The sequence below is a fragment of the Gossypium arboreum genome, chromosome 1 (assembly GCF_025698485.1).
Source record: "Gossypium arboreum isolate Shixiya-1 chromosome 1, ASM2569848v2, whole genome shotgun sequence".
NCBI classification, from domain to species: domain Eukaryota; kingdom Viridiplantae; phylum Streptophyta; class Magnoliopsida; order Malvales; family Malvaceae; genus Gossypium; species Gossypium arboreum.
The window spans coordinates 12677591-12691898 of NC_069070.1; the positions used below are offsets into that span (position 1 = coordinate 12677591).

Here is a 14308-nt window from a genome sequence, read left to right on the forward strand (position 1 = left end):
TGCAGAGTTATCAAAGTATGAAAATTTTTCCATGGATGAATATGTTGAAATTTTGAAATTTATGGTAGAAAATGAAAAGTTGTTGATAGATAAACAACTTTTACAAAGAGAATTTGGATGGAATTATGATTTAGGGACTAAATTGAAAAATTGTAAAACCCATGAAAAATTCTAATTTTTGTGAAGTTCATGGGCTATTATAAAGACATGTAAAAATCGGTTAGGCTTGGAATAAGGATTAAATTGCATGAATTTTATTTTCCGAGCCTAGGGACAAAATTGTCATTTATGAAAAGTATAGGGGAAAATGGTAATTTTACCTAAAAAGTGAATTGAGTTCAATTGAGTATGAAATGGATTAAATTAATGTTAAATTCATTTATTTATATGAGCATGATTGGTAAATTAAATTTTTGTTATACGAACTTACTAAGCATTTAATGCTTACTTTGTTTAATTTTTCCTTTGTTTTATAGTGCTCGGAAGCTCGCTAGGTTGGAAATCGACTGGAGCATCATCACACTATCCTTCATCTTGTTTTGGTACTAATAGTAAACTTATTTTAGTATAATGGCACGTATAAGCTAAGTTAGATAAAATGATGAAATGTTTGGTTGTAACTAGCCATTGGAATGACTAGTGGAAAGTATATTTTTGATGTAATTATATAAGCCCATATCATGTTTGATGTGTGCTGGAATGGCAAAATGATAAAAGATATATATAAAGCAAATGATGAATGGATTTGAGTTTGTATATTTGAATAACTTGTAACTAAACATAAATGTAATTGTGGAAATTTAAACATTTGATCATATGTGTTAATATAACATATATAATACTTGTTTTTGGCTTACTTTATATGTACCAAATTGGTTTGAAAATATATTGAAGTATTCATGTAGGTGTAAGGAAAAAAGAGTGAGAAGTAAGGCTTGGAAAATTGCCTTATTTTGTCCACACGAGTAGACATACTGGTGCGTGTCTCAACAGTGTGTGACACACGGCCATGCGCACGGGCGTGTGGTTTGGCTGTGTGTCCCTTGCATTTTAAAATTTGAGAAACATAATGCTTAGAATTAAGCACACCGGCAGAGACACGGGCGTGTGTCTCAACTGTGTGTGACACACGACCATGCGGACGGGCATGTGGTTTGGTTGTATGTCACCTGCATCTTAAAATTTAAGAAACAGAATGCTCAAAATTGAGTATACGGGCAGAGACACGGGCGTGTGTCCTGGCCGTGTAACCCCTGCACCTAATTTTCAAAAATTAAATTGTCCACACGGTCTAGCACATGGGCGTGTGGCTGGCCGTGTGACTCAAGTCAGAAAGTTACACAAGTAAGGACACGAGCTAAAACACGGCTGTGTGCCTCACATCAAATGTCCACACAGCCTGGGACACGGGCATGTCATTGGCTCACACGGGCGTGTGTCCCCTGCACCTAAGAAAAATTTTAAAATTTCGCGAAAATTTTTCTGTGATCCTAGTTTAGTCCCAACTTGATTCTAATATGTATTTTGGGCCTCGATGACCCATATGAGGCACATTATGATTGATTGTGATTGATTTTCGAAAATGAATAGTAAATGTCATGAATTAACTGTAATTGAACTGTAAACTCCAGTAATGCTCTATAACTCTGTTCCTGCGATGGATACGAGTTAGGAGTGTTACATTTTCGATTTTTCCTTCTAAAATTAACTTGTTTCCCTAAATATCAGAAAAATGGCTCAAAATCCTAATTATTTTCTGAAAACAGCATATATTGCTAATTTTACATATAAATAAACAAAAAAATATTGAATACAAAATTCATATTCATACCATATAATAATATTAATTATATTTATGGAATTTGTATAAATATTTTATAAACATGAGAATTCCTTATAATTATATACAATATTCCTATTAAAATAAAAAAAATGGAAAAGATTATTAAAAATATCCAAATAAAAAATAATTCAAAAAAAAAACTTAAATCCAAAAAAGCAAAATCCCAACCCACACATTAACCCCCCAAATAGTCAACGACAATAATGGATGCAAATAATAATCTGAAACCACCACCCCACCCAAAAAAGGAATTCTTTTTTTAATTATTGGTCTTGAGCTAGTGTTTCAAGCATATGTAAGATCATTGTCGACTGATAATAACTCAAAGACACATTGAACCGCCATTACGGAGCACTATGAGTGCCTGGTCAAACTAAAACCTTCATTTGTCGACCTTGTTGAAGGTTTTACCTTGAGCTCTGTATATATAGACAAACTTTGGTTGCTCCCTTCACATGCAGAGAGAAGTAGCCAATTAAAAGAGTTGTGATAATTGTCTATGTTTTCTTCTAGTTTTCATTCTGTTTACCCAGCTAACTGGGAGAATTGAAATCAAGTTACATGCAGAAAATGAGTTCAGATGATGGAATTTATCACCATCATCATTCTGACAAAGAGGCTTTAGGAACCGATAAAGTGCCCCATATCGGTCCATTGAGTGGCTCTTTGAACAAAAGGGCAGGGCGGAAAGGTTCCCGGTTTAACCTCCCTGGCTCAAGTTCTTCCAAAGGCGATGACTATGTTGAGATTACCCTGGACGTTGGCGATGATTCCGTCGCGGTTCACAGTCTAAAGGCAGCAAATGGAGATGATTTGCAAGACGACCCTGAGCTAACTTTGCTGGCTAAAGGTCTTGAGAAGAAATCTAGCGTGGGTTCATCAATGGTGAGGAATGCTTCAGCAAAGATTAAGCAAGTGGGACAAGAATTGAAGCGCTTAACATCGTTATCCAAGAAGCCACCTCGCTTTGATAGGACAAAGTCTGCAGTAGCTCATGCTCTAAAGGGGCTTAAGTTTATAAGCAAGACTGATGGTGAACATGGATGGGTTGCTGTGGAGAAGCTGTTTGATGAAATTTCTGCTTCTAACAATGGAGTTTTGCCTCGTTCACGATTTGGCGAATGCATAGGTAGGTTTCGAAATAATAATCAACATCCAAATCTAAACTATGAGTTTTGGACTAAATAGTTGCAGACGTGCCTCAAATGCAATTGCAGGAATGGAGTCAAAGGAATTTGCTGGGCAGTTGTTTGATGCTCTTGCTCGAAAACGAAACCTTCAATTTGATTCCATTGATAAGGCTCACCTCAAAGAGTTTTGGGATCAGATCTCGAATCAAAGCTTCGATGCCAGGCTTCAAACTTTCTTTGACATGTAAATTTTGCTGTTTCTTTTTGTTAACCTTTCTTAGATTAGTTGTATCAATAAATCATGCACCTTGAGTTGCAGGGTGGATAAAGATGCAGATGGAAGAATTACTGAGGAGGAAGTTAAAGAGGTATGGGACCTTAATTGCAGCAAATTCAAGAAAGCTGACCATTTAATTTATATCTCACTCTTGACTTACTTTTACAGATTATCAGTCTCAGTGCCTCTGCAAACAAACTCTCAAACATCCAGAAACAAGCTGAGGAATATGCAGCCTTGATTATGGAAGAATTAGACCCTGACAACCTAGGATTCATCATGGTAAATTCAAGCTAGTCCGAGTACCATTACATTTTGGCTTCATTTCAGTGACCATAATTCTTTCATTTTAAGCAGATACACAATCTGGAAATGCTTCTGTTGCAAGGACCAGACGAATCTGTAAGAGGAGAAAGCCGGAACCTTAGCCAAATGCTAAGTCAGAAGCTTAAGCCTACATATGACTACAACCCAGTGAGGAGATTCTACCGAGACACCATTTATTTCTTGCTAGATAACTGGCAGAGAGTGTGGGTGATGGCCCTCTGGACTGGGGCCATGTGTGGTCTGTTTTCATACAAATATATCGAGTATCGACAGAGGGAAGATGTGTTTGAAGTAATGGGGCATTGTGTTTGCTTTGCCAAAGGTGCCGCTGAGACACTTAAATTGAACATGGCTTTGATATTGCTACCAGTCTGTCGTAACACCATAACCTGGTTAAGGAACAAGACCAAGTTAGGAGCTGTTGTTCCTTTTGATGACAACCTCAACTTCCATAAGGTAACAAGGAACATGTTTTCTGGTATTATGAACTGAATGAATGGGGTTCATTTGATTGCTTCATTACAGGTAATTGCAGTTGGAATTTCAATTGGGGTTGGCATACATGGGATTTCCCATCTGGCATGTGATTTTCCCAGACTGCTTCATGCCAAACCTGATGAGTATGAACCAATTGAAAAATATTTTGGAGAACAAGCCAAGAGCTACTGGCATTTTGTGAAGCATATTGAAGGGGTAACTGGGATTATAATGGTGGCTTTAATGGCCTTTGCTTTCACGCTCGCCACGCCTATGTTCAGGCGGGGTAGGATGAAGCTTCCAAAGCCTCTAAACAAGCTCACTGGCTTCAATGCCTTCTGGTATTCTCACCATATATTTGTCATTGTTTATACTCTCCTCATTGTGCATGGAATCAAGCTCTTCTTAACCAAGAAATGGTACAAGAAAACAGTAAGCAATGAATATAATCACTTTAAGTTCCAGATATACAATATATATTAAACAAAAAATTCACTTTTCTTTCCCTTTTTGGAAATGACAGACTTGGATGTACTTGGCAATTCCAGTTTTCCTATATATATGTGAAAGATTGACAAGATTGCTTAGATCAAGCATCGAGGCTGTTACCATACAGAAGGTAAGCAAATTTAGTTTAATTGATTATAAAACTAGTTTCAAGTTTGAATCCTAGTATGACCATTATAGTTGTATGGTTGAAAACTTAATAGGTTGCTGTTTATCCTGGAAATGTACTAGCACTTCACATGTCAAGGCCCCGTGGATTTAGATACAAGAGTGGACAATACATTTTTGTTAATTGCGATGTTGTGTCGCCATTTGAATGGTAAGAGCTTTCTTAGGCCGTAATTGTATTGACTCAAACCTGACCATTTTTTCTCACATGGAGACAGGCACCCATTTTCCATTACTTCTGCACCGGGAGATGATTATGTGAGTGTTCATATTAGGACACTTGGTGACTGGACGGGACAACTCAGGACTGTATTTTCAAAAGTAACTTCTCTTACCTTACCTCTATTTTTCGACATTTAGATTAGTTTAGTTTTGTTAATACCCAAGTTCCTACCTAACCCATATGACTTTTTTTCTTTCTTTCGATGAAAAACCCATAAAATTTAATCATGGAAAATGCTGTTCCAGGTGTGTAAACAGCCTACCAATGGCAAAAGTGGCCTCCTTAGAGCCGATTGCTTGCAAGAAAACAACAACCCAGAGTAAGTTGAGATTGATACTAGCCGGATTGCATTTTACCTATTCCACTCAAAAAATAAATCAATTAGTCTTTATATATTAGATCAAAAAGTAAATTGATCTTTCCATAAAAAAATTATTCTATAAAAAAATTCATCCATTTCTACTGTTAAAAATTGATCCATAGGCTTTAGAATAAGGTACACATGGTATGCTGTGTGTGATTGTATAATTATTCTGCCAGCAACGTCAGTTTTTAACCGTAAAAATTGATAATTTTTTTATTAGAAAGAACTATTTTGTTCTTTAATCTAACGAATAGATATTAATCTCTTTATTTTAAATAAAGATGATAAGATATAATCTGATTTTTAATATTAAAGCCTCATGATAATTTTACCAATTAATAACTTTATTCCTAAAAGAAAAGAAAAAGTCTTTGGAATCTCTTAACTTAACTAATGGTGTTGATGAAACATTAAAGTAGGGGTCTAATAATTTAACATGCAGTGAATAAGAGGTAGCTGAAAAGTTAGCACACAAATTTGCTTGTTTTAGTGGTGGTATAATTAAAGGAGAGCAAGCGAATTATAGTATACCCAGTTCTGAGGAACAGTTGAAACATTGATAAGAGGAGTGAAGGAGCATGGCTGAATTGAGAATGAGTGACAATCTCATTTCTGATAGTCTAAAAAGGATATGCCAAATTGATGCAATCTAGGCACATAATTGTTCACGTCCCCATCACAAACCCAGCTGGTCCACTTTTGCATAATGCTCCATATTTTACACCATGCACCCTTATCTTTCCTGATAGCATAATATATAAAAATATATATAGATATATATAATATTGACTTATTTGACACTCTAGTTTTAAAAAAATAGTATTTTATTTTATTAAAGTATCTTATGTTAACATCGTAATGAATTATTAAACCATCTAATAAAAATTGATATGTAGATTTTTTTTTAAATCAGTAAATCTACATAGATAATATAATATGATATGAAAAAATAAATAAATAAAATTAAATTAAACAAAAGAAATGAAAAACTAAATAAAACAAAAAATCATATGTTTAATTAATTATTTATTTATTTTTATTTTTTGTTTGATTTAGTTTTTCACATCATATTATATTATCCATGCGGACTTGATGATGTAGAAAAAGTTCTATATGTTGATTTTTAATTGGTTGGTTTAACAATTCATTAACGGTGTTAACACTAAATACCACATTGGACATTTTATGTAAGTACAAGTACCATAATAAAACGCATATTGGTAGTTCAAGTACCACATTAGACATTTTCAAAGGACAAACATAATATTAAACATTTTATGAAAGTATAAATACCAAATGTGACATTATTCTTAAAATTTTAATCTAAAATTATGCAATTATGAATTAACCTACTAAATGTTGTAATATTACAAAGCTTAAAGTATAATTGCACTTTGGTGTCATAATAATTATGGTATATAATTAATAATTTATTTTATGCTATTAATTATATACTATTATAGCATCTTCACTATTATATAGTTATATTTTAACCATTTAGTACTCTACATTAATAATTTCTTCTCATGTTATTAATCATATGCTACTATTATATAGTTATATTTTTTAATTATAAAACTTATCATATATTATGAATAAATTACAAAATTAAAATTATATTACAACTTTTACTTTATTTTATTTATAGCCTTTTAAGTTTGAAATTCTAATAAATAAGTCCAATAATCAAAAGTACAAAATTTAAAAATATAATATATATATATATTTAAAATTTAAGAATTTTGTTAACCCGTGCATCTCTTGAAAAAGAAAATTTAATTAATAAATTGTAAAATTAAGATTTCTAAAAATATATAAAATTTGAAAATAAAAGTACAAAAGAGAATGATTTTTTAAAGCTTTTAGGTCTATTGTATTTTTATATTTTTGATTTTATATATATATATATTTATTTTCATACATAAAATCTTCAAAAATTTATTTATTTAAAAATTAATATGAAAAATATAACAATTGTCCACTTTTCGCATTTGCGAAGATGTTGATGGTGCCCATTTAGTGGTTTAGCAATGTCATATTCGTTGTTTGTCGGTTCTCCTTGAAATACGGGGCCATATTTTATTCCTGCCTGCCTATCTCACTTAGCTTACAAATCACCTCCATATCACAAAAACAATAGCATCAAGTTGTTGAAAGTTAGCAACCAAAACACTAATTTCAAAACCTTTGACTCATGCTACATGCCAATGAAGAAAATTTGGATATTTCACCTTGTTAGCTAGTGGCAGTCACAAACCTCCTTTGATGGAAAGTGGATGTCCCTAACAACAGAAATATATATATATATATATATAGTCATTTTCATCTTTAGCTGTACATTACTTTTTTTCATAACCACTGTAGCTCAAATTATTGGGGTTTAACATTTTAGGGATTACATAAAATTAAAATTTTTAAAATGATTATATAAAGTTTAATTTTTAGAAAAATATTTAAATAAAAGATTTTCAAGTACTCTAACTTAATAATTGTAATAAAATTAAGTAAATGTCAACTTGTTTAGAATAAAATAGGTGTCAGTTGAATCATATATTAAGTAAAATTATAAATATGCTACATTTGAAAGGTTTTAGTAGAGCACTTTAAACAAATTTAACCCTTATTTGATCATTTTAAAAGTTTGGCATTCATTTAAATAATTTTGTAAATGTTTAGTTTTTATATGATTGATTAAACTTTATGAGCAACCTATATAAAAGATTATGCCTCAATTAATGTATGACAAAGCAGAGGCGATTCTAGGGGGGGCTGGCATGGGCTCGGCCCCTCTAAAATGAAAAATTGTCATTTAAATCCTTTAATTTTTTAAAATTTTAAATTAATAAAAGTAAAATTACACTTTAATCTTCCTAAAATTATAAAAATTTGATTTAATCTTTTAAAAATTATAAATATATAAACTATATAAAAAATTTAAAATTTCGTTCTGCCACTAAAAAATTATTCTGCTTTGCCATGTCACAAAGGATGCTTTTCAAAAGCAATAGATTGCTGAATATGTTTGATTGATGACTGAAATGTACAGATTCCCAAGAGTGCTAATCGATGGGCCATATGGAGCACCAGCACAGGACTACAAGAAATATGAAGTGGTTTTGTTAGTGGGTTTGGGGATTGGAGCAACCCCCATGATCAGCATTGTCAAAGACATTGTACACAACATCAGATCCATGGCGGAGGATGAAGATGAAGAACTGAGCAGTGCCCTGGAAAATGGGGCTACCATAAATAACAAAACGAGTTCTCCATCTCCACCAAATCCAAAAAGAAGAGAAAACTTCAAGACAAAGAGGGCTTACTTTTATTGGGTAACAAGGGAACAAGGCTCTTTTGATTGGTTCAAGGGCATCATGAATGAAGTAGCTGAAATGGACCATGATCATGTCATTGAGCTCCATAACTATTGCACCAGTGTTTACGAAGAAGGTGATGCTCGCTCTGCGCTCATCACCATGCTCCAGTCTCTCAACCATGCTAAAAACGGTGTCGATGTCGTCTCTGGTACACGTGTAAAATCGCATTTCGCCAAGCCAAATTGGCGCAGTGTCTACAAACACATTGCTGTTAATCACAACAACGCTCGAGTTGGTACGTACTACTACGCTGAACTAACCATTTTTAAACACAATACGGATGGTTTTAATATTAAATAGTTGGGAAAATGGTATTGGCAGGTGTGTTTTATTGTGGGGCACCGGCGCTGACCAAGGTGCTACGCCAGCTAGCTTCAGATTTCTCTCACAAGACCTCCACCAAGTTTGATTTCCATAAGGAGAATTTTTAATAAGGAGATGAAGTTAAATAATAAAATGACAGTCTAAGCTAAAGCTCACTTTGGGAAACTTGTGCACACCTTTGATCCCACTTCTGTCTTGGTTGTATAAAGTTCTTTGGCCCACTTTTCATGACCACCTATAACATGTTTCTATTATCTATCAAAAATATCAATAAAAAGTTGGACCACCATACTGGCTTATTGATTGGGATTTCTGGTGGACCAAAAAGAATGGGCTTAGCTCAAATACACTATTGCTCAACAAAGACTAGGCCGACCCTAATGAGTTTAAATATAAAAAGACAATTTGACCCAAATAAGTTAGGACAAGGCACGGTGTCTTCTATAGGCTCTAATCCTATAAGTTTAAGCGCTTGCACAAGCATAACATACGCTACCCTCTTAGCTTTTCTTTTGCTACTGGACTTTTTTACCTTAATAATGCAATTTTTTTTTTATCTGAGATGATATGTATATGAGATTATTTACTAACGTAGTATGTTCGTAATAGTTACCATGGGTGGTGCTTTACGAGTTGGCACCACCACTTTCTTTTTCCTACAATCATCAGGCCATTATGAGACCATAATAAGGTTTAAAAAAAATCATTTTTTGTTGGTGGTGCCAACCTATATGGCAGTACCAATATTACCTATCATAATACGGGTAAAATACAAGTCTGAATTGGGTTGGAGGGGTGGAGGAGACTTGTTAGGCACCGCCCAGGTAGAGGGATGCTGTCAGGCAATGCCCAGGTGGAGGGACGCTGTCAAGCGACACCGGACCCTATGTAACAGCCCGGTTTAGACCCTAGTCGAAATAGTAGTTTTGGGACCACAAATTCGAGTCAGAAAAATATTTAAATATTATTTTCTATGTTTACTGTATGTGGTTAAGTATGTGTGAAAGTTTTGTATGAAAATTTAATCGTTTGTGTGCTCAATTTGATAAAAGGACCTAATAGCGTAAAATGCAAAAGTGAGGTTCCATACGTTAAAAGTACCTATTTGCTATGGCTGTTTAATTGAGAGGTCCTTATGTGGTAATAAACCATTGAATTATTGATTGAACATTGATGGCTTTAATGAATATGAATTATATGTTTAATAAAGGTTAAGTTAGTAATTATTATAATTATGGTTATTATAATAAAACAAAATGAATTTTGTTTATCATTTTAACATCACCTAGCCGAATTCATCAAAGAAAAAGAAAGAAAAGAGTCCTAGGGTTTCAGCACTTTAAGATTGAATTAAGGTATATGTTTTTGATTGGTTTTTGATAATTTCTACGTTTTTGTGATCGTTGCTTAGTGTTCTATCAAGCCCATGTCTCAATTTCTGATTTTGTTGATGATTTTGAGTTGAGCCATTGATGAAATTGTGAGCTATGTGTTCTTAAATGACGAAAATAAAAGATATGTGTTGGGTTAATATATTTTGTCTTTGAATTTTTGATGAATTTGAGTAATTTGGGTTAAATTGTAAAAAATGGGATTTTGAGGGACTAAAATGTGAAATAAATGAAATGTGTGGACTTACATGAACACCATGTATATTCGGCTAAGCAAGTGTATATGGAAATTTTGTATATTTTGTGATTTTATGAAGTAGGGACTAAATTGTCAAAATATGAAAATGTGAGGGCTAATTTGTAAAATTCCATAAATATGTGAATATGGATTGAATTGAATGATTTGTTGAATAAAAGAGTTAAATTTGAATGTTTTTACATCAAGAACAAAAAAAAAAAGGGAATTAGATCGGGGGAAACGAAAGTCGTTGAATAGTTGCTCGTTTCAGTTCATTTTCGTACGAGGTAAGTCAATATACAAATAAATGTGTTTGAATTAAATTATTAATTGCTTACATGATATTTGAATTATGATGAATGGATTTGAGAGCTGAATATGTGAAATCCGAGAAAGTTTCTATAATGTGACGACGTTCAAAAAGCCCCGTACGAACTATAGGAATAGTTAGGATACATATGTCATGACATAGGATTCGGCATGTGTTTTTATGTAAGACCACGTATGGGACGTTGGCATCGAATTATGATTTACGTGTAAGACCATATCTGAGACATCGGTATCTTATTTGATTTCATGTAAGATCATGTTTGGGACAGTGGCATCGATATTTGATTACATGTAAGACCACGTTTTGGGATGTTGGCATTGTACGAGCTTTCCGAAATATCCGAGTATCCTTATTGATTCCGAACGGTTCAACGGACATTCTAAGAAATGAATGAATATGAGAATGTGTATCCAAATTCAGGTACGTTTGAAATGTACATTATGATTAAGAATGAAAGGTAAGTATATGTTTATATGTGGACATTTGAAATATGTATGAATTATATGAGTATGAAATGTATTATGTGTAAGTGATTTATGAACAATTGAGTTATATGAGAATTATGGATATGTGGTTATGTTTTGTTATGAACTACATGAATGAAATGGTTTAGAAATATGTTATGTGATGAGTTTATTTGTATATGGCTTACTAAGCTTTTGAAAGCTTACTTTGTGTGTGTTTTTAACTGTTTTATAGATATCGAAGCTACCAAAGCTCGAGGATCGTCAAAGATCATCACCACACTATCAAACTCTATTTTGATATATTTTGAAAGTGTAAATATTGAAGTGTGGCATGTATAGGCTAGAAGTATTTAAATATGTTTGTGATGTATATATCATGCCATGTGATATGGCTAGATTTAAGTTGTCATTTGGTTTGGATGTAAATTTATAAGTTGTGTTAAGAAATGGTATGTTTGATATGCATGAATGACCTAGTGAGAAACGATCAATTTGGTAAGTTGGTAATGTGATTTAGTTGTGGAAATGTTGTGATTTTGGTATGTTTTGGAATGGATAAAAAGGATGAAATTGGAGGATAATGTTATGGTATGTTTGTTGTATGTTTTGGTTGTAAATTTATTGAAAACTTGAAATGCAATTGATGCCTATTTGTTAATTGTAAGGAGGACCCTTAAGGGGTGGCATTATTGCCTTGTAAATGGCCTACTTTTGCCCACACGGGCAAGGACACGGGCGCATGTCTCAGCCGTGTTGCTTAAGGGCCATTTCAAAATGAGCCTGAGCAGACCACACAGTTGCACACACAGGCGTGTGCTAGGCCGTGTGGCCAACTTAGTTTCGAACACGGGATAGACACACGGGCGTGTGACTGGCCGTGTGATCTAAGTCAGTAGCCTTCCTAATTTTTACACGGCCTGGCATAAGGACATGTTATGTGGCTGTGTGGACAAGTCAGTATGTATGCCTTGTTTTGCCACGGTCTAGACACACGAGCGTGTCTAATGCCGTATGAGGTACACGGCCTATTCACACGGGCGTGTGACCTTTGTAACTTTGAAAAATGTTTAAGCTTCGAAAATTTTTGTATGTATTTGGTTTAGTCCCGACCTCTTCCTAAAGCATGTTTAAGGTCTCGTAGACCTATACAAGGGACAATTGTGAATGATTATTATATGTTTTGATTATGTGATACTTAAGTATATGTGAATATTCTAATATGTTCGGTAACGCCTTTAACCCTAATCCGGCGACAGATACGGGTTAGGGGTGTTACATTTGGTTGGTATCAGAGCTACGGTTTAGTCGATTCTAGGACTAACGTAGCATATGTGAATCTAACTATACATGCCATATTTACGAACTGCGATAGTGTGATGAATCCTGACAATGAAAATGTGTTTTTATATAGTAAATGGATCCCAAACGAGCTGTAGCTGACGATATTGAGAGTAATGCACCTGTTCCCACGCAGGGAACAGCGCCATCCGACTCTAGATCTGCTACAAGTAGTCACGAGGGAGAGGCTAAGGAAGCCTTTTACCAAATGATGAACGATTGGTTTTCCTAATATATCCTAACTAATCTTGTTGTGCCACAACCTTCACCCCTGTCTAATTCTCCGCAAGTCCCAATTGCGCCACAAGCTAATTCAATTCAATTGAATAATCCTCCGGTTGACAAAATTAGAAAATATGGGGCCAAAAAGTTTCGTGCTACTACTAGTGATGATGCTGAGAGGGCTAAATTCTGGCTAGAGAATACGATATGAGTGTTTGATGAATTGTCATTGACTTCCGACGAATGCCTTAAATATGCTATTTCACTTCTGAGAGATACGACTTATCATTGGTAGAAGACACTGATATCTGTGGTTCAGAGAGAACGAGTAACCTGAGATTTATTTCAAGCCGAATTTTGAAAGAAATACATCACTCATAGATTTATTGATCAGAAAAGAGTTTTTTGAGCTTAAACAAGGTTGTATGTCTGTTACAAAGTACGAGTGAGAATTTGTGAGATTGATTTAGTATGCAAGAGAATGTGTTTAGACTGAAGCAATTATGTGCAATAGATTCTAGGATGGCTTGAATGAAGACATCTAATTATTAGTCGGGATTATGGAATAAAAGAGTTTGTTGTGCTTGTTAAGCGAGCATGTAAAGTTGAAGAACTCGGGAAAGAGAAAAGAAAAGCTGACTCAGAAGCTAGAGATGTGAGAAAGAGATCTACAAGTAAATCATTTCAGTCTATGTCAAAGAAATTCCAAGACGATTATAGTCGTTCAAAGGCTAATGTAGGATATTCGAGTAGAGATCATGCAAGATCACATTCGAGCTTCAAAGCTCCAGCTACTTCTGTTGCTAGTGTTGGAAATGTCTGATCCAATCGACTTGAGTGTAAACACTGTGGTAAAAGACATCCTGGCAATTGTAGATTGTGCGATCGAGCTTGTTTCAAATGTGGATCTTTGGATCATTTTCTTTGTGATTGTCCTAAGTCTGTTGAACAAGAGATATCACAAAATTCGAGACCGAGTAACACTTCAATTCGAGGTAGACCACCTAAAAATACGGGAAATATGAGTGGTAGTCAAAGAGGGACTAAAGATACTGCTGTTCGATCTGAGGCTACAGCACCTGCCAGAGCCTATGTCATTCGAGCCCGCGAGGAAGCTTCGTCTTCCGATGTTATAACTAGTACTTTTACTCTTCATGATGCTTCTGTGATTGCATTGATAGATCTAGGATCGACGCATTTGTATATATACATAAATTTAGTATCCAGTAAGACTTTTCCTGTAGAGTCTACTGAATTCGTGATTAGAGTATCGAACCCCCTAGGTAAAAGTGTTTTGGTTGACAAAG

At 34.2% G+C, this 14308-nt stretch overlaps 1 protein-coding gene across 1 annotated transcript; it reads left to right on the forward strand.

The window, feature by feature from the left end:
- The first annotated feature begins 2055 nt into the window (after nucleotides 1–2055).
- On the forward strand, nucleotides 2056–9344 carry LOC108457654 (respiratory burst oxidase homolog protein C-like). Its single transcript, XM_017756713.2, has 12 exons — nucleotides 2056–2972; nucleotides 3061–3217; nucleotides 3293–3341; nucleotides 3419–3532; nucleotides 3608–4033; nucleotides 4103–4486; nucleotides 4578–4673; nucleotides 4765–4880; nucleotides 4948–5050; nucleotides 5198–5271; nucleotides 8363–8925; nucleotides 9012–9344. Exons 1-12 carry the CDS (start codon nucleotides 2405–2407, stop codon nucleotides 9119–9121), a joined length of 2760 nt encoding a protein of 919 aa, XP_017612202.1. The 5' UTR covers nucleotides 2056–2404; the 3' UTR covers nucleotides 9122–9344.
- The last annotated feature ends 4964 nt before the right edge of the window (nucleotides 9345–14308 follow it).